This window comes from Salmo salar, chromosome ssa04 (assembly GCF_905237065.1).
Source record: "Salmo salar chromosome ssa04, Ssal_v3.1, whole genome shotgun sequence".
NCBI classification, from domain to species: Eukaryota; Metazoa; Chordata; class Actinopteri; order Salmoniformes; family Salmonidae; genus Salmo; species Salmo salar.
In genome coordinates this window covers 45,878,287-45,899,903 of record NC_059445.1, presented here as the reverse complement: position 1 = coordinate 45,899,903, position 21,617 = coordinate 45,878,287, and the positions used below count along the sequence as shown (strand labels likewise).

At 44.4% G+C, this 21,617-nt stretch overlaps 1 protein-coding gene across 1 annotated transcript in view; it reads left to right on the top strand.

The window, feature by feature from the left end:
• Positions 1-336: 336 nt before the first annotated feature.
• The window catches only part of LOC106603264 (roundabout homolog 1), a 218,000-nt gene continuing 196,719 nt past the window's right edge, over positions 337-21,617 (top strand). Inside the window, 2 exon segments of the mRNA XM_014196673.2 lie at positions 337-611; positions 18,865-18,992. Coding sequence (XP_014052148.2) covers positions 18,890-18,992 — 103 coding nt within the window. The 5' untranslated portion in view covers positions 337-611; positions 18,865-18,889.

Genomic DNA, 21,617 nt, shown 5'->3' with positions numbered 1-21,617 from the left:
ATGGAGCAGAGAGTCAGACAGGCATTTCAATGAATAATCTGACCCACCCATGTAATGACAAAGAATGAGTGAAAATGAGGACGGATAGATGTATAACAACACATCTATTATCATTATCATGATATCGATAACAAACATGTGCCCGGCACAGTCTACGATATATCATAAAATATTCGCAGTATCATACTGTAGCTGCGTGTGAATCAAGTAGCCTATCTGTGAGCGAATTTCCTTAGCGCAGCCTTAGGACCCTGAGGAAATCGGCAGGTAACTGCAGGAGAAGGTGCGCGTGGTGATTTGTATGCGCTGCCACTCGTAGCTCGCGTTATAGTCCATCTGATAGCGGCTCTGCATTCCCAGGTAGAACGGGATTAGGTTTTTACTCCCGGGGACCTTTCTCAGTGCTCAGGCTTGGGCGCCTTCTTGTTGGTTTATCTCACACCTGAACGCCTTTTCTCTTCTTTTCATAATTTCCTCTCTTTTTGGTGCCTATGCAAGGACATTTAACCGGAAAAAGATACATTTGCAAACGTTTTACAGAAAGGAGGGACCAGTAGTAAATCAAACAAGCATTGAACAACTAAACGAAGACGAATAACGACGAAAAGAGGGTGAGTTCTTGAATTCTTCAACCACTTTCAGAAGCAGCAGAAGTTAATTGACAACGTTAATTGCCAAATATTTTGACAAGGTGATAGGCTGTGGCGCAGTCTAAAAAGTTGATATCAATTCTGTCTAATAATGGTGTAAAGTTGTAAAGACAAAATTATTAGGCTATCAATTTTGATAGAAATTGACTCAACCTGTTGATAAACTTTGATCTGAGTAGTGTGTGTGAACGAGAGAAGGGGGACTGAGAGTGTTAGAGGTAGTCTACATGTGAGTATTGACTACGTGAGTCCTTTGGATACACCCAGTTCGTCTAATACAATGAATCCGCATTATGAAAGTAGGTCATATTTTCGTTGTCTTTAAAATTATTTATGAGAGTTTATTGATTTGACATTGACGTTGTATGGCTGTGTAATCTATAGGCTACCCTGAATTTGTCAGGTAGGCTAATCCATACGGTTTGGTTTTGCAACCAACACTGAATTACAGAGTTAACAGATCTTTGGAGAACAAAGTAATTATCATTGTATTGCTTTTTAAGATATATTATATTACACACTGATTATCCCAGTACCAGCCCATGCTTCTCACCGTGCTATTTCATGGGTCAATCTAGCCATGTGTCAGAAAGGTGGGCTATAGTTTACGACAGATGCTTCCTCGCAAAACCACAATAAAGACGTCTAAGCAGTTGTTGTACAATTTACTTGACCGTCCAGACGTTCTTATTTGTTGTATATTGCCCACTGGTGTAATATCCTACATTTGAAAAGAAAGTTCCTGAGTTGATTCAGCCGTTTACGGCAGGAGCTGTCCATTCATTCTGGTGCTGAAAGTTAAAAACGGCAGGTTCTAGAAGGTGGTGATGGCTTCGCTCGTGATGCAGATAATTAATGCTACTATAGTAGTGAAACATATAATTGTGTGTCTATAGATTGTAATAATCTCATTGACATTGATTCCGTTGAGTCATTTGTCACCCTTGGCACGCAATAATATAATGGAAAGAATGGCTACAATATCAGTGAGGAGTACATGTATCACACTGGATAGAGGGATCAAAATTAAACCTGATGTCTCTTGAACTTCTCCTTCATTAACATTCTGGGCTTGTCCCTTTATCCTGGGCCTTTTAATTCTCTGTGATTATAGAGTTTCTTTGCAAAATCACATTGAGGCCCTGCCTTTGCCTCTCACAGTCCGCAGTGGAACAGAGCAGACACACACACACACACACACACACACACACACACACACACACACACACACACACACACACACACACACACACACACACACACACACACACACACACTAAATACTTGATTTGAATACAAATAACATTACATCATGAGGGATTCAAACATTTCAAAGGTCGTTGATACAAGAACACTGATTAAGGAAACAAAAAGTACTTTCTCCTCCACACAGCTAGGCTGCCCATAATGGCTGAAACAGAGCAGTACCTTCTCCTCCACACAGCTAGGCTGCCCATAATGGCTGAAACAGAGCAGTACCTTCTCCTCCACACAGCTAGGCTGGCAATAACGGCTGAAACAGAGCAGTACCTTCTCCTGCACACAGCTAGGCTGCCTATAACGGCTGAAACAGAGCAGTACCTTCTCAACCACACAGCTAGGCTGCCTATAATGGCTGAAACAGAGCAGTACCTTCTCATCCACACAGCTAGGCTGCCTATAATGGCTGAAACAGAGCAGTACCTTCTCCTCCACACAGCTAGGCTGCCTATAATGGCTGAAACAGAGCAGTACCTTCTCCTCCACACAGCTAGGCTGCACATAATGGCTGAAACAGAGCAGTACCTTCTCCTCCACACAGCTAGGCTGCCCATAACGGCTGAAACAGAGCAGTACCTTCTCCTCCACACAGCTAGGCTGCCCATAACGGCTGAAACAGAGCAGTACCTTCTCCTCCACACAGCTAGGCTTCCCATAATGGCTGAAACAGAGCAGTACCTTCTCCTCCACACAGCTAGGCTGCCTATAATGGCTGAAACAGAGCAGTACCTTCTCCTCCACACAGCTAGTCTGCCCATAACGGCTGAAACAGAGCAGTACCTTCTCCTCCACACAGCTAGTCTGCCCATAATGGCTGAAACAGAGCAGTACCTTCTCTTCCACACAGCTAGTCTGCCCATATTGGCTGAAACAGAGCAGTACCTTCTCCTCCACACAGCTAGGCTGCCCATAATGGCTGAAACAGAGCAGTACCTTCTCCTCCACACAGCTAGGCTGCCCATAACGGCTGAAACAGAGCAGTACCTTCTCCTCCACACAGCTAGGCTTCCCATAATGGCTGAAACAGAGCAGTACCTTCTCCTCCACACAGCTAGGCTGCCTATAATGGCTGAAACAGAGCAGTACCTTCTCCTCCACACAGCTAGTCTGCCCATAACGGCTGAAACAGAGCAGTACCTTCTCCTCCACACAGCTAGTCTGCCCATAATGGCTGAAACAGAGCAGTACCTTCTCTTCCACACAGCTAGTCTGCCCATATTGGCTGAAACAGAGCAGTACCTTCTCCTCCACACAGCTAGGCTGCCCATAATGGCTGAAACAGAGCAGTACCTTCTCCTCCACACAGCTAGGCTGCCCATAATGGCTGAAACAGAGCAGTACCTTCTCCTCCACACAGCTAGGCTGCCCATAATGGCTGAAACAGAGCAGTACCTAGACACTTGTTTTGCTCTTCTCTTAGGCAGGCCTGCAATCTGAAGGTTTATGTAAGTCTATGTACGTGGCAGAGACGGCCAAATATCAACGCCACCAACCTGCATCTGTATTCCAGGTTGTCCAAGTGTGATATGAGGGGCTGCTATTTAAGGAGCTTGTCAGATAAGGCCTGCTCCATGTAACAATGGAATGAGCAGCCCACCTCCAGAATCAGCCCCTCCCTCTGGTCTCCCCACAACAACAATATCTGGCTTATTCGTCAGACAAGAAAACACATGATCATCAACATCAAACCAGGCTCCTCTGACAACAGAATGTTTATGTATGTCTGCTGTTGGGGAAACCACCTGTCTCACCTCAGTAGCTACCAGGTTGACATGTGCAACAGACTCACACACACACAGACACACACACATTGGGATTGTTCTGGTTATTCACCCTGTCAAGTTAATTCATAAAAAAAATAAGCAAATGAAACTTACACAAAACACAATTCACCCCTTGTACCCTCCTTTGTGAATACATCTTCATTTGATTTCCTCTATAAATAAAGCATAGTGTAGCCTCCCGGGTGGTCAGTGGTCTAAGGCAATGCAGCGCTTGAGGCGTCACTACAGATCCGGGTTCAATCCCGGGCTGTGTCACAGCTTGCCGCGACCGGGTGACCCATGAAGCTAAGCACAATTGGCCCAGCGCCGTCCGGGTTAGGGGAGGGTTTGGCCGGCTGAGATGTCCTTGTCCCATTGCGCACTATCGACTTCTGTGGTGGGCCGGGCACGTGCATGCCGACACGATCGCCAGTTGTACGGTGTTTCCTCCAGCACATTGGTGTGGCTGGCTTCCGGGTTAAGCGAGCAGTGTGTCAAGAAACAGTGCGGCTTGGCAGGGTCGTGTTTCGGAGGACGCATGGCTCTCGACCTTTGCCTCTACCGAGTCCATACTGGAGTTGCAGCGATGGGACAAGACTGTAACTACCAATTGGATGCCATGAAATTGGGGAGAAAAACAGTTTTAAAAAATATTTGAAAAAATAAAGCATAGTGTGCCCCGCCCACTTCCTATTATGGTGGGAAGCATGAAGTTGGCTGGTGTTGACTGTGATCTTCTACCTCCTCTTATTGCCTGTTATGGCCGAACAAATCACTCATCTAAATCACAGACTTACACAGGGCATGTCCAGCCATGTAAATATGGAACTGCATTGGATTTCAATAAAGTGTTGGTATGCATTATTGATGGAGACATAATACAATTTGTTTGTAGCTGGGGGTGTCTTGGCTGTGTAATGATTACAAAGACAGAGTTGACAGAGGCAGGGACTGGTCATTTAATTACACTATTGATGGACTGACAAGTCTGGGAGAGGTTTTCACCTCGTGCTTGTTTCACTGTTGGTTGTTCCTGTCTACCTGTCTGTCTCAGAGATGGACAGCCACTGGTCTATCACTTGGACTGATGGGTAAAAGCACAAAATCAAGAAGAGGGATGTTAAAAATGACGGAGAGAGAGACAACCAGATGGACTGACTCACCAACAGTGGAACTAAAATGTCTAAAACCATGAATGAAAACGTCAACCTAGAGAGTAATGTACACTTACTTTGCGTATTATAATTTTTTCACAATATTTTGTGTTTGTATAAATGTCTTTGTAATTCAAGACTGGGAGAGGCAAAGTGTGTATGTGTAAGTGTGTCTTTCTCTCTTGATCCTTCCAGCGTATTCTAAGCAGAGCGTCCATATTTCCCTGGAGAGATGTGTCTTCTCTCTGAGGACTGTTGCTACGCTACGTCATTCCAGCGTTGTTGAATTTCTCCCTTTTCAGAAGCAAAACGCCTTTCACATTATAAAGGTGTGGAGAGGCTTAAGTAAAGAAGAGAGACAGAGATGAATATTTATGAGTAGTTATTTAGGAAGAAAGTGTTTGTTTCACTCTGGGGGAAAAGTTAGTTTGCCTTGGAAAACAAGTCCTTGTAAGGCTCAGAACTTGTCAGACGTCAATATTTAGTATCAAGACAAAAGTGTGCAAATGGTTTTTGTCAGGGGGCTGTTGGCTGTAATTAAAGAAAAGCTGACACGGACTTCAGCCCGTTTCTAGGATTGTCTCTGTCTGTATATGCTGTGTGACTAGAGGGAAGAAGACAAAGAGGAGGAACGAAGGTTAGAAAATAGACTGATAGAGACAAAGATAAAAAAATGTAAAAAGCTGAGAGAAAGAAAAAAGGAAAGATGGGTAGATAAGGTAGGGCCAATAAGAAGACAGGCATACAGTGTGAAAGAACGACTGTAGGAAGATGGATACAGAGAGAGAAACAAAGCAAAAATAGAGAAGAGAGACAAAGGGAATGAAGGATGGTTTTGGTTTGATTTTAATGATCAACCTCTCTGGTCGTTCAATCAATTGGCTCTATCTGCCGGTTGCTCTTCTGTGCTTCTGACCACTCAGTTTGTACACATGTTCCAGGGGATGGATGTTTTGGGTAATGACCCATGTCCAATGGATGGACTTTGTCCTCCTTTATTGCCATAAGAAGTGAGTTGTAATTCATGGCCTCTGCTCCCGGGTCACCTAGGGGGAATCGATAGCGGCGCACCCCCATTGCCGAGATGCCACCTTATCATTGTCTAGGCCATTGTTATAATGTGTGGCTACTTGGCAAGTCATTTTCCCCTTAATGTCGAATAACGACAGCTGCACCTTTTATTTTTACCCTTGTTGATTGAGTGTCTTTTTATTGAATTTCCATTTAAGCAGTCGTTTCTCCAAACCACCCCCTCCTTTAATTTCACAGCAGAGACACTCTCTGCACTGCTGGCATTGGCTGCAATGATAAATGGACTTTCACTTGGATAAGGCTTATTCCTAGAGTCCCTGGCAAGCTCAACCCAGCCCAGAGCACATGCTGTAGGGCTTCTCTCTGTGGCAAAGAGCACCTGGGGTCTCACTCTCTAGCTCCCAATCAAATTCATTCTGATTTCTAGACAGTGTACTGCTTCGATTACCATGGAAACCAGGATTTGGTAGATGGATACAAGAGTACAACAGGTCTCCAGATGTGCTCTCACATCTCAGGCAATGTGTCCGCTTCTTATCTGTAACAACATTATTTTTTTTTACATACAATGAGTATACCAAACATTAGGAACACCTTTCTAATATTGAGTTGCGCACCCCCCCCCCATTAGGAGATGGTTGGTCATTAATGTTTGGTGAACTGAGAGGGAGATGTGTATGTTGTGGGTGGCTGATGAGTGAGAACCGTGTTAAAACCTGTGTGTGTTAATGGTGTGTTATGTTATTTTGTGTTCCAGCATCTATCCACAGACATAACAGAATCAGCTAAGAGGTCAGAGGTCAGTGGCCTGCAGGCCAGTCAGACAGATCATCATCTGTAAGCCCTGACGACAGACCTTCTCACTAACCCTACCCTACCCAGCCCTATGACTGTCCATCATACTCTCCGTCAGGCCCCCAGCATCCCTCTACCTCTCCGATAGTTTTAATACTTTCTGTCTCGCTCTGTTAACCCCTGTAATGCAGTGTCATAAGAATGGCTGACTGGCTGTGGAGCGTGGCTGCATCTGTCTCCCTGTCTGTCTCCTTACAGACAGGCTCATTCCTCACTGACACAGTCTGGATATGAGGTATTTCCCAGGTGGATCTAAAGCTTACTCTAGTGTGATGGGTCTGCCACTGGTAGAGCCTGATTCATCCCACTTTGAGTTTGCAGTACCTCTGTCACCTCATCCACCCGCTTCCAGGTTCAGACTCCTCTCAGCCCTATGCCCTGGTTGTGTGTGTGTGTGTGTTGTGTGTTTGTGGTTTGTGTGTGTGGTCTGTTTGTGTGGGTGGTGTGTGTGTATATGTGTGTGGTGTGTTTGTGTGGGTGGGTGGTGTGTGTGTTGTGTGTGTGGTGTGTGTGGTGTGTGTGTGTGTGTATGTGTGTGTGTGTGTGTGTGTGTGTGGTGTGTGTGTGTGTGTGTGTGTGTGTGTGTGTGTGTGTGTGTGTGTGTGTGTGTGTGTGTGTGTGTGTGTGTGTGTGTGTGTGTGTATGTATGTGTGTGTGTGTGTGTGTGTGTGTGTGTGTGTGTGTGTGTGTGTGTGTGTGTGTGTGTGTGTGTGTGTGTGTGTGTGTGTGTGTGTGTGTGTGTGTGTGTGTGGTATATGTCCTCCGCTGCACTGAGTGTGTGATTCAGTAGCACTGTTCAGTGTCCTAGGAGACCTACTGCTGGGATCACTGATTTGGTCTCCAAATCTTGAGGAGGAAATAACCAGTGACACACACTTCCTGTACTCACCCCCTGCTCTTCTTCGCTCCCTGACACCTGCTGATCAACCATCACATACCAATCTACCTCTCTGGGATGTGTGAGGAACATGTGAGGCAAACATTTGTTCTCATGTGTGCTGACCTGGTTTAGGAGAGAGATACCATACCATCTCCTTCCATCAGTGTATTTCAACGTGATTATTTGATGAAAGATGGTTTCCATGTAAAAAGGGATTTAGCAATTCATGCCAGACAGATCTGTGTGGTTTGTGTGGGTTATAGTGGTAAATATCATCATTTAGGCGGGTCTCTACTTTACCATTGGCTGGTGGTGGTAGAGCACTTTTGCCTGCAGCCATTATCTGCTGATGTTGCAGGTGTTTGAATGCGCTGCTATGCTCTGCTGAGTGTCACTTCCATGTATCTCCTAAAGTTCATATGGTTTTGTTCAGACTAAATCCTTGATTTCCTGGCCCCTGACCTTATGATTGCTGATCCCTCTACCATATCAGAGTGCTGGGATGTATCCGTCTCTGCTGCGGTTTAGGATAGAGCCAGGGATAGAGAGGGGGAACAGTGAGGGCACTGGAGTGAAAAAGCTGATTCTCTTCCCTGCTTCACGCCCCAGTGCCTACATGTGATCTGTCTGCTGTGGTGTAGTGAGGGTTCCTGCTCTCTGATATTGGCAATCTGTTAGGGGGTAAGAGGGAATGCTTCCCCCTGTCACAGGACTGGTAGGGGGAAGGATAATCAGCATCCTGTTTTGCTCAATCTGCAGCTCTCTCTCCATTACAATGTCATGCCTTACAGAGCAGGAGGTGGGTGTCGAACACCTAAACCAGGATTGCAGCATGAAGACACAGTAGCTACATTAATAAAACAGCAAGACAGTGCTCCTGGATAAGAGTGTCTGCTAAATGACTAACATGTAATATACAGTACTTGAAACCTGGTGTGGGACTCTGCATGTGAACCCTGTGAGATCTTGTAAGACATGTACATGCAAGACAGATATCCTCATAGACAGGGTCTTGCTGTGTGCAGACATCTTATCTGTTTCGTGTGCCTGTATGTGTTTGGGCGTTGGCCTATGTGGTGTGCATATGTGTCGTGTGTGTGTGTGTGTGTGTGTGTGTGTGTGTGTGTGTGTGTGTGTGTGTTTGTGTAGTGCACAGACTGTCCATGATTCAGGTGGCAGCGGTGGCAGGTTAATTCAATTATGGTAATGAGGCGGTGATAATGCACCGTCAGTCTGAGCCATCTCATCCAGGGGTTCTTAAACTTTTTCAGCCTGGGACCCGAATGAGAATTCTGTGTTTTCCTGGGACCCAAGCTTAGGAAAATATGCAACTATACATAATTATCGGTACATTTCATTGTCCTTAAGCCTAAAACAAATGCAATATAGACAAAAACAATTAACAATGAAATTAAATAAATAAAATAAATTCATTAAATATCCATATAAATATCTATTCATGTTTATTTTCCCCCATTAAAACACTTACATATCTGTCTAGGTTGGAACTGTTACTGTTGAAATACAAGAAATCATTTCATTCTGAACTGGAATAAACTGATTGATCACATCACACAGATGAATAACAGAACACACACACACACACAGGCTTTTTGATAGTGCAACCCTAAGAAACAGTACAGAGGAAAAATGATCAGGCCTACTGTACATCTTACTGTAGAAATGATTGATGAAAGAAAGTCTAGGTTGGAACTGTTGCTGTTAAAATACATATTTTTTTATTCTGAACTGGAATAATTGAAATAAACTGATTGATCACATCACACAGATATAGACCAGAAAACACACACACTCATTTTCTGGTCTACATCTGTGTGATGTGATCAATCAGTTTATTCCAGTTCAGAATAAAAATTATGTATTGTATTTTAACAGCAACATGTCTATTCTGGGCTCTGTTGTGACAGTATAACACTGAGGTTATGCTCAGCCTTGAAACTGTTTCTGTACTTGTTTTTTAAGTATGTCAGAGTTGAGAACCTTGACTCGCATAGGTATGTGGTGCCAAACTGGACCAGAACATCTAGTGCTTTCTCAGTCAGGCAGGAGACCGCTTCCTGCTGTAGATGAGCAACCCACAACTATGTGAGTGTTTGCCTCAAAAAGCATCTCCCTTCAATCAGTTTATTCCAGTTCAGAATAATAATTATTGTATTTTAACAGCAACAGTTCCAACCTAGACTAGTTTCCAACAATAATGCCTACAGTAAATGTACAGTGGGCCTGAACATTTTTCATCTTCATCTGTACTGTTACTAGGGTTGCACTATCAGTAGCTATCTTGCTTTGGCGAATGTTCGCGATTAGCTGTGTACAAGGCCAGGGGATTGTTTGAAAGATAAACTCACATCTACTACTATGAGAGTTAGTTAGTACTCTCTTATTTCTGCTTATCATCATCTGTTATAAAATTACAATAATACCTTGCTAGCGGACTGACTTTTCCACTGTCGAAGCACTGTTTCCTGAAGCATTCTGCCCTGTTCTGAAAGCTCTCCCTGGGTTTACCATCATGCTGTGGATGTTTGGTCAGGACTTGTCATTTATTCATTTGTTTTATGAGAGACTCATTACTAAACTCTTCACTGCACAAAACACACTGTGGGCGCTCCTCGTTATACGTTTGTATGAAAGAGAAACTCATCGCTGTATATTTTTTGTTTCGTGACAATTGAGCTCCGTCAGAACTTGTGGCTAGCACGAAGCCATTTGATGACAGAGGTGAGTGATGTTGAGTGAGAATGACAAGTCAGTGGCAGACAGCGCATCATCTGCTGCTGAACCACAGCGCTGCATCGTGTGTCGCGGAGCGATCTTCAAGAAAACTGCAGAAAAAAAGATCCGGTAAACCGCGAAGCATACGGGCATCTCCCTCTACATCTCCCTCTCCCTCTCGCTCAGCTGCCAAACTGAGCAGAGACCGCTGCTTAAGCAGAAATCGCACTGAACAGAGAGCGATGCACTTGGCCAAATAAATTCTAGTAATAAATGAAACAATTGTAAATTTACACTGACACCCACCATTAACAGGACCCTTAAGAAAGGCTGATTTAATCCTTACCTGTCTCCACAGTGAGACACACACCTGCATGTCTCACTGTGCCATCTAACACAGCACTCCTCTACTATCTCCCCATCACATATATCACTGGGCTCCCACCATAAACCACAGTCCACATCACCATACTGTAAAAACACCACTATCTCAGCATGTCACCACATGCACTGTTATGTCACACGTTGCTATCTCTTCTCACACTCCTCCATCTTCAAGCATATATATTATGTGTAACACCTGCTCTATTGGCTGCCTATGTATTTTAACAGCGGAACTGTAATGGCCTCAGCCTGCGTGTGTTGTAGAACTACAGCATATCCATCCCAGGCTGTAGTCCTGCTGTCTGTCTGCAGCATCCAGGTGCTCCAGTATACAACACTAATTACTGCTGTTTACCGAGGACCCAGAGTGCTGACTACAGATTACTGCACTCTGAAAGCGTCTGTCTCATCAGCTCCTCTTTCTCTCTTCATACTTCAGTTTTCCCATTTAAAGTGTTTAATTAGTGTTAGAAATATGCATACATTTTACTTATTTTTTGGTCGTTATAATTTAGCAGACACTCTTATCCAGAGCAACTTACAGGAGCAATTGGCCTTAAGTGCCTTGCTCAAAGGCACATCAACAGATTTCACTTAGTCCGCTGGGGGATTCAAACCAGCAACCTTTCGGTTAATGGCCCAACCTCTCAAACGCTAGGCTACTACACAGCCCACATATTGCAGAGGCAATATGTTGTCTTTTTTTTTTTATCTCTTTAGCCATGTCTTTACTCCTACTGTTAGCCTGTTCCTACCAAATTCTAAATGTTATTTTCTCTATAATTCCACTGTTGGTGGATCTCTTTTGTCCACTGTCCTCATTTAAAAGAGACATAACATTATCTTGCCTGTGAAGTCTACAGTCTACAACAGACAGAGAACTCAGATGAGTCAGAGAAGCGTTTTTTTCATTTAGGGTGATCTAAAGTCATTGAAGCTTTCTGCCCTAAAATCAGGGCTGGAACGGGAACTATTAGTGGTGTAACGACCATGAAAACGAAATGAAATGACCATTATAATCATCCAGAAACTTCAAGTTGTCTTTCAGTCATCTATCTACTGTCTTGAGCGTGAACTCTTGCTAACGAACTTGCAGCATTGTATCAACTAGGTCTGGCTCGCATTTTTGCTAGCGAACTTGCAACACAGTATACACTACTACTGTATATCTTCCCAGTGAGATTGACAGATACAGCTGTGCGGGATACAGCTGTCAAGTTTAGTGCACAAGTACATTGAAATGCATTTCTTGCAAGCTCTAAACCCAACAATACAGTAATCAATAACAATGTAACACAAAAAATAACATAAGATAGAAAAACAAACTATAAAAATAAGAAATAAGAAAAACACATGAAAGTAAGGAAGCATCCTATATATAGGGTCAGTCAATTCCAGTCCTACTACCATATTTACAATGTGCAGGGATGTGCAGGGATAGGAGTAAGGTGACTAGGAATCAGGATACACTACCGGTCAAAAGTTTTAGAACAACTACTCATTCAAGGGTTTTTCTTTATTTTTTACGATTTCCTACATTGTAGAAGAATAGTGAAGACATCAAAACTATGAAATAACACATATGGAATCATGTAGTAACCAAAAAAGTGTTAAACAAATCAAAATATATTTTCTATTTGAGATTCCTCAAATAGCCACCCTTTGCCTTGATGACAGCTTTGCACACACTTGGCATTCTCTCAACCAGCTTCACCTGGAATGCTTTTCCAACAGTCTTGAAGGAGTTCCCACATATGCTGAGCACTTGTTGGCTGCTTTTCCTTCACTCTGCTGTCCGACTCCTCCCAAACCATCTCGATTTGGTTGAGGTCAGTTGATGGTGGAGGCCAGGTCATCTGAAGTAGTACTCCATCACTCTCCTTCTTGGTAAAATAGCCCTTATACAGCCTGGAGGTGTGTTGTGTCATTGTCCTGTTGAAAAACAAATGATAGTTCCACTAAGTCCAAGCCAGATGGGATGGCGTGTCGCTGCAGAATGCTGTGGTAGCCATGCTGGTTAAGTGTGCCTTGAATTCTAAATTAATCACAGACAGTGTCACCAGCAAAGTACCCCAACACCATCACACCTCCTCCTCCATGCTTTACGGTGGGAAATACACATGCAGAGATCATCCGTTCACCCACACCGCATCTCACAAAAACATGGTGGTTGGAACCAAAAATCGCAAATTTGGACTCATCAGACCAAAGGAAAATTTCCACAGGTCGAATGTCCGTTACTCGTGTTTCTTGGCCCAAGCAAGTCTCTTCTTATTATTGGTGTCCTTTAGTAGTGGTTTCTTGGAAGCAATTCGACCATGAAGGCCTGATTCATGCAGTCTCCTCTGAACAGTTGATGTTGAGATGTGTCTGTTACTTGAACTCTTATTTGGGCTGCAATTTCTGAGGCTGGTAACTCTAATGAACTTATCCTCTGCAGCAGAGGTAACTCTGGGTCTTCCATTCCTGTGGCGGTCCTCATTAGAGTCAGCTTCATCATAGCGCTTGATGGTTTTTGTGACTGCACTTGAAGAAACTTTCAAAGTTCTTGAAATGTTCCGTATTGACTGACCTTCATGTCTTAAAGTAATGATGGACTGTCGTTTCTCTTTGCTTATTTGAGCTGTTCTTGTCATAATATGGACTTGGTCTTTACCAAATAGGGCTATCTTCTGTATACCCCCCCCCCCCCCCCCCCTACCTCGTCACAACACAACAGATTGGCTCAAACACATTAAGAAGGAAAGAAATTACACAAATTAACTTTTAAGAAGGCACACATGTTAATTGAAATGCATTCCAGGTGACTACCTCATGAAGCCGGTTGAGAGAATACAAGAGTGTGCAAAGCTGTAATCAAGGCAAAGGGTGGCTATTTGAAAAATCTTGTTTAACACTTTTTTGGTTACTACGTGATTCCATATGTGTTATTTCATAGTGTTGATGTCTTCACTATTATTCTACAATGTAGAAAATAGTAAAAATAAAGAAAAACCCTTGAATGAGTAGGTGTTCTAAAACGTTTGACTGTTACTGTATATGATAAACAGAGTAGCACCAGCGTATATGATGATTGTATGTGAGTGAGTGTGTGTAGAGTCAGTTTAAATGTATGTGCATATTATGTATGTGTGAACAAATGATGAAGTGAGTGTTTATGTGTGTGTTGGTGTGTCAGTGTGCATTAGTATGTAGGGCCAGTGAGTGTGCATATATACAAGGGTCACCTCAGTCTGTGTAGCCATTTTGTTTGTTATTTAGGTAGCTATTTAGCAGTCTTATGGCTTGGGGATAGAAGCTGTTCAGGAGCCTGTTGGTGTCAGACTTGATGCACTGGTACCGCTTGCCGTGCGGAAGAAAATGTAACAGTCTATGGCTTGGGTGCCTGGAGTCTTTAATGATTTTTCGGGCATTCCTTTCACACCGTCTGATATAGAGGCCCTGGAAGGCGGGGAGCTTGGCCCCGGTGATGTACTGGGCTGTCCGCACCACCCTCTGTAGCACCATGCGATCGAAGGCGGTGCTATTGCCATACCAAGCAGTGATGCTGCCAGTCAAGATGCTCGCAATTGTACAGCTGTAGAACTTTTTTGAGGATTTAAGGGCCCATGCCAAGCCTTTTCAAACCTCTTCTTCACGACTGCGCACGTGTGTGTGGACCCTTTTAAAAGTCCTTAGGGATTTGGACACCGAGGAACTTGAAGCTCTCATCCTGCTCCTCTGCAGCCCAGTCGATGTGGATGGGAAGGTGTTCAGTCCCAGGCTCCTAAGCATTGTCCCCTCCTAAGAGAGGACAATGGTGTTGAACACTGCGCTGTAGTCATTGAACAGCGTTCTCACATAGGTATTCCTCTTATCTAAGTGGGTGAGGGCCGTGTGAAGTGCAATTGAGATTGCGTCGTCTGTGGATCTGTTGGGGCAGTATGCAAATTGGAGTGGGTCTAGGGTGTCTGGGATGATGGAGTTGATGTGAGCCATAACCAGCCTCTCAAAGTACTTCATGATTACAGAAGTGAGTGCTACAGGGCGGTAGTCATTGTCGCAGGAAGCCTTAGAGTTCTTGGGAACAGGAATGATGGTGGTCGTCTTAAAACATGTGGGGATTACAGACTGGGACAAGGAGAGGTTGTGGCCTTGTGGGTGTCGACCTGATTAAAGACCTGACTCACATTGGCCTCGGAGAGCGAGATCACCCAGTTCTCTGGGGTCGGTCATAATGGTGTTGTTGTTTCGAAGTGTGCATAAAATGCTTTGTGTTAGTTTGGTAGAGAGGCATCGTTGGGCAGATCACAGCTGGATATTCCTTTGTAATCCGTAATGGGCTGTAGCCTCTGGCACATGGGGCGACCGTCAGAGCCTGTGTAATATGATTCCACTTTCTCCCTATATTGTCCTTTTGCTCATTTGATGACTGTGCAGAGGTCGTAGCAGGACTTCTTGTACTTGTTCCTGTCCTCAGCCGTAGCCTCAGGGTTGTCTACGATAGCTCTGTGTGTTGTAGCCCTGTCCTTTAGTTTAGCTCCAACCTCGGTGTTAATCCAGTGCTTTCGATGGGGAAGCAGCGAACCTTCACTGTGGGGATAACGTCGCCGATGCATTTCCTAATGAAGTCTGTGGAGGTGGTTAGCTTGTCAATGTTATCGGCAGAGTTTTAGAACATATTCCAATCAGCGGTCCTGTAGCATAATCTCTGATTCTGGTGACCATTTCTCAACAGAGCGAGTTCAGGTAATGTATAAACATTTGCGAAATGAATGCCCTTAAAAGAGAAGTCCACCAAAAAGTAGTTTGATAGTCGTTAAAGTAAGCTTCCGTCATCTGGTCATGTAGCTTAGGTAGCTAGCTTACAAATGATAAAAACAGTACAAACCAACTTATCTCGCTAAATTGACTACTAGCTACTGTAGAAGGAGGCACAAACAAGCAGAAACATTTGTAGGTACAGAACTGTAAAGTGTGATTTTAGACATTCAACATCCAATGGTTTCTCATCCCTTTTCTCTTGGTCCTTCCCTCAGAAACACTTGAGAAGTTTAGGTACATTCTTAGTGTTGGCAACAGCTACTGTGTATTTTAGTGAGCGGAGGCGGGCGACAGAGTGGTGCAGATAATCTGTCAGCTGGTGCCAAGGCATCCCAGGAATCTGGCCTTCCATGAGAGAATGTGAACCAGGAGATAGCAGTTTGTTCCACAGATGGCTGATTGGTAAAACCAACTGGCCGCTCCTCTTCCACAGCCTGCCCATGTCACTGTGGCTCACCGTGCCCAAGAAAGACGGAGGATGAAGAGGGGGCGGGGGGAAAGGCGCTGTCTGGACAGAGCTGGCAGGAAAGTGACCATGCCTCGTTTTCCTCCAAATCAGCCTGTGAAATTGATTTATCAAACAGGAGATTGTGCCAGGGCAGCAGGAGGGTGCCAGAAAGAAAGATGACTTGCAGTGTGGCGTGTGTCTGAAAGTATATGTGAAATGAGACAAGTACGCTGCTCGGTGACACACATAATTACATTGAGGCACACAATCACACTCAGGTGCGCGTGCACACACGCAAACACACACACACATCGTATTTCCTAACATGTATCAGCTGCACTGGTTTATCAGTGAGTGGGTATATAGTATTAATCTGGTCTCCTGTCAGAGTGTGTGTAGTTTGGATCAGAGAGATACTGTAGGCAGACCCAGTCAGAATGCCACTGTAGCGTTTGTTGGGTAGGCTTCAGAGCAAACCCCATCTGTTTACTTCTTCTATCCTCTGTAGTGCCTCTTCTCTTGTTCTTTCCATGAGATGGGGCCTTAGGAAAATTAAGTCATAGAATATGCACTCATATCAGCAGATTTTCACCAGTGATGTTTTTTTTAAATCATTTACAAAGTAGATTGAAAGGTTTTATAAAGTGAAAATGTCATTCAGTTCAGCACTTTTGTTTTTTAGCGACATTATTTGGCAGTGTCAGATTGAAGAACAACCTTTTATCTGTACTCTGATGATATCATCAAAGCAGATTATACTGTGTAGCTTACTCATTGTCTATCCATTGTAACATGTATTTCATTCAGTGGATGATTGGCAATTGCTGATTGGAGTTAATGGTTGATATACATGTGCCTCTCTCTCTCTCTCTCTCTCTCTCTCTCTCTCTCTCTCTCTCTCTCTCTCTCTCTCTCTCTCTCTCTCTCTCTCTCTCTCTCTCTCTCTCTTTCACCCCATCTCTCTCCCTCATATCCCACTAGGCAAAAACTGGTTGAGTCAACATCGTTTCCACATCATTTTAACCCCCAAAATATACTGCTCAAAAAAATAAAGGGAACACTTAAACAACACATCTTAGATCTGAATGAAAGAAATAATCTTATTAAATACTTTTTTCTTTACATAGTTGAATGTGCTGACAACAAAATCACACAAAAATAATCAATGGAAATCCAATTTATCAACCCATGAAGGTCTGGATTTGGAGTCACACTCAAAATTAAAGTGGAAAACCACACTACAGGCTGATCCAACTTTGATGTAATGTCCTTAAAACAAGTCAAAATGAGGCTCAGTAGTGTGTGTGGCCTCCACGTGCCTGTATGACCTCCCTACAATGCCTGGGCATGCTCCTGATGAGGTGGCGGATGGTCTCCTGAGGGATCTCCTCCCAGACCTGGACTAAAGCATCCGCCAACTCCTGGACAGTCTGTGGTGCAATGTGGTGTTGGTGGATGGAGCGAGACATGATGTCCCAGATGTGGTCAATTGGATTCAGGTCTGGAGAACGGGCGGGCCAGTCCATAGCATCAATGCCTTCCTCTTGCAGGAACTGCTGACACACTCCAGCCACATGAGGTCTAGCATTGTCTTGCATTAGGAGGAACCCAGGGCCAACCGCACCAGCATATGGTCTCACAAGGGGTCTGAGGATCTCATCTCGGTACCTAATGGCAGTCAGGCTACCTCTGGCGAGCACATGGAGGGCTGTGGGGCCCCCAAAGAAATGCCACCCCACACCATGACTGACCCACCGCCAAACCGGTCATGCTGGAGGATGTTGCAGGCAGCAGAACGTTCTCCACGGCGTCTCCAGACTCTGTCACGTCTGTCACGTGCTCAGTGTGAACCTGCTTTCATCTGTGAAGAGCACAGGGCGCCAGTGGCGAATTTGGCAATCTTGGTGTTCTCTGGCAAATGCCAAACGTCCTGCACGGTGTTGGGCTGTAAGCACAACCCCCACCTGTGGACGTCGGGCCCTCATACCACCCTCATGGAGTCTGTTTCTGACCGTTTGAGCAGACACATGCACATTTGTGGCCTGCTGGAGGTCATTTTGCAGGGCTCTGGCAGTGCTCCTCCTGCTCCTCCTTCCACAAAGGTGGAGGTAGCGGTCCTGCTGCTGGGTTGTTGCCCTCCTACGACCTCCTCCACGTCTCCTGATGTACTGGCCTGTCTCCTGGTAGCGCCTCCATGCTCTGGACACTACGCTGACAGACACAGCAAACCTTCTTGCCACAGCTCGCATTGATGTGCCATCCTGGATGAGCTGCACTACCTGAGCCACTTGTGTGGGTTGTAGACTCCGTCTCATGCTACCACTAGAGTGAAAGCACCGCCAGCATTCAAAAGTGACCAAAACATCAGCCAGGAAGCATAGGAACTGAGAAGTGGTCTGTAGTCCTCACCTGCAGAACCACTCCTTTATTGGGGGTGTCTTGCTAATTGCCTATAATTTCCACCTGTTGTCTATTCCATTTGCACAACAGCATGTGAAATGTATTGTCAATCAGGGTTGCTTCCTAAGTGGACAGTTTGATTTCACAGAAGTGTGATTGACTTGGAGTTACATTGTGTTGTTTAAGTGTTCCCTTTATTTTTTTGAGCAGTGTATATTTAATGACGTTGAATCAACATGGAAAACTGATTGGATTTGCATAAAGTCATCAACTTCTGGGAATTTCCTATTTTCTTCACCAAACTTTTAACCTAAATCCAATGACATGGTGATTCTATATTTTTTCTTTATGTTGAATTCACATGAGTTAAAAACTAGACCAAATGTAAATAAAAAGTAGACGTTGAACTGATGTCTGTGCACAGTGGGAAGAATCTATCTAGATTCTATCAATCTTTCTGTATTTGCTGATTGACCCTTACCTCTGTGTCTCTGTGTAGGATCACTAAAGGGGATGCTGGGCCAATGAGAACCATGTGGGTCATGTGGTCAGTTGTTACGGCTCTCCTTGTCGCCATGCTGCTCAGTATCGTCCATTCAGAGCTGCAGGAAGGAGCCCTCGTTCCAGGTAAGCAATCCCAACACAACACTCCTCATCAATCTACTATTTGCCATTGGTCATGTAATTGACCTTACCTGCTGCAGACAGAGACTAGCACCTGTTACTGTAAAGTGCTTCTGTATAATTGCTTATCTTGGTAGTCTTATTATCAGTCATGGGTCTTTCGTAGCTTTAAGCTTAGAAAGTGAGTATCTATTTGGGAGTGTGAGATCTCATTGGTCATTGTTTGAGGTCTGGCATTAGATGCTCCATCCGTTCTACCTTTCCTCCCACTCTTATCACTGTAGGTTTCATCTGTCTCGGTGTGGTTCAGGAGTGGGCGGAGGATCATCACTCATAGGGCTCACATTACACACACTGTTAGGACTCAGGTAATTACTCTATCCATCAGAGAACCAGGGAGGGGAAGACAGGAAGAAAAGGTTTCATCTGGTCCCCATGTGGTCCAGTTTGAAATAAAGAAGTGGTAGCTATATTCCATTTATTTTCCACTGTGGTGTGTTTAATTAGCTCTTCCCCTGCCAGGGGCTCAATCCATGCTGGGGTAACAACAGGGCTCTATGACTCAAATCCTGCAGGACTGTGTGTGTGTCTCTGTGTCTCTGTGTCTCTCTCTCTCTCTCTCTCTCTCTCTCTCTCTCTCTCTCTCTCTCTGTGTGTGTGTGTGTGTGTGTGTTTGTCTGTGTGTGTGTGTGTGTGTGTGTGTGTGTGTGTGTGTGTGTGTGTGTGTGTGTGTGTGTGTGTGTGTGTGTGTGTGTGTGTGTGTGTGTGTGTGTGTGTGTGTGTGTGTGTGTGTGTTGTGTGTGTGTTTATCTGTGTGTGTGTTTGTCTGTGTGTGTGTGTGTCTGTGTTGTGTGTGTGTGTGTGTGTGTCTGTGTGTGTGTGTGTTGGCTGGATTTGTCTCTACTCCCCCTTAATTAGTTAGCAAGCTCTGTCAATGACAATGAGATTCTATGGTCTTAGACAAAGTTCAGATGACTATATTGCATCACTTCGACCATGTAGATTAGTTGGATATCAAAGCAATTAAAGGATGAGGATGATGCAATTGCAGCGGTTGAAAACCGGTTGGAGTAAGACCCAGCTTATACAGGGTCCTCCAGGGATCGTCTAAGAGCCTAGCAGGCTGTCTTGCAGATGTTTGAAGGGTGAGAGGCTAATGCAAAGGACAGTGTTCATTAGTAATTGAGAGCTGTTCACCATCTCACAGTGATGACTTGAGCCTGCTGTGGGGTGGAGCTCCAGAGCAGGGATTAGAGATCAGAGCAGAGAGATCAGGTTCACCCTCAGCGGTCATGACAGTCTGTCTGTCACTGAGGGAGAGAGACGTCACTGAGGTATTCACACTGACCACTGACCATTGGATGCCGGGTGGGCTCACAATCAATCACCCTGGGGAATAGAGGGGTGATTCACATGACTGGCTTTTTTGGTAAGTTGTCCTGGAGATGTACAAGTAAACACTTAAGGGTCCAAAAGATTGGAACCACATTTGCCTTCAGATGCCAAGTCCATTTTTATAGGAGCTGACCCTAAGGTGAATGATCCCCTAGCTAGTGCATTTATGAAAGAAAGAGCACTAACAACATACTAGTAGTTGGCCTCAGAGGGACAGAAGAATGAACACTGTTCACTGATTGCCCTTGGCACTGGGTGGTTGTCCGTGCTGGTAACTTTAACTTTTCCATGCTGGTAACCTACCACAGGAAACTGCTAATGTCCACTGCATTGTGGGCATCCAGGGAAAAGCAATTTCAAATCAGTGGGAAGTTAAAAGGGGCTTGACATGTATAGAGCATCTGCTTGCAAACTGTGTTTTTCCGGCTTCCTGGAGGAGTCGGTGCTGATTTATTTGTGCGTCTCTTGGCTGGTGTCCTCGTGATTGTGTGGATGGAATATTTGCTTGTGTTCTCCTTTACAGAGACAGGATTATGATTGAGGGGAAGGCTGGAGTTATGAGGGCAGCCTGCCATCCTAATGGAAATTCTGGAAAAATAAAGGTTTCTTCAGGTACACTCTAGATGCAGATGTCAAGTGTATTTAAATTGTTCTGGCTTAAATATGAGAAAATAGTACATCAGTCCTTGAGTGTTGGGGTGTTGGGGTGTAGACTACCTGAATACTAATTTACTACACTGTTGGTTATAAAACCTGAGGTTATGTCTGAATTTGTTAAGTTAATACAAAGGATCTGTTTCCCAGACTGTAATTCTTGGTGGGTAGTGTGACTTTCCTGACTGTGTATTGTGATGATGGTACACCACTGGGGGCTGGTGGTGAGGAGCCCAATTAGGAAGTGTAATCAAAGGCCAGCTCGTTAGCGTTGCCATGTTTAATTAGTTGTGCAAGCAGCCTGGCGTTGGTGGGAGTTGGTAATCTAAGGGTTACCCATGGTGCTCTTTAACAACATGGCTGCCGGATGGTGAGAGAATCTATTAGTCATAGCACTTTCTAATTTTAGTCACAACACACACGCTCGCGCGTACGCACACTCACACACGCAGGCACACACTCTCTCTTTTTTTGTCTCTCTGTCTCACTTGCTCTCTTTCTCACTCTGATAATACATCACATTCCTGTAAAAGTTGATTGAGTATACAGTATACAGTATATAACAATTGGGATTGTTAT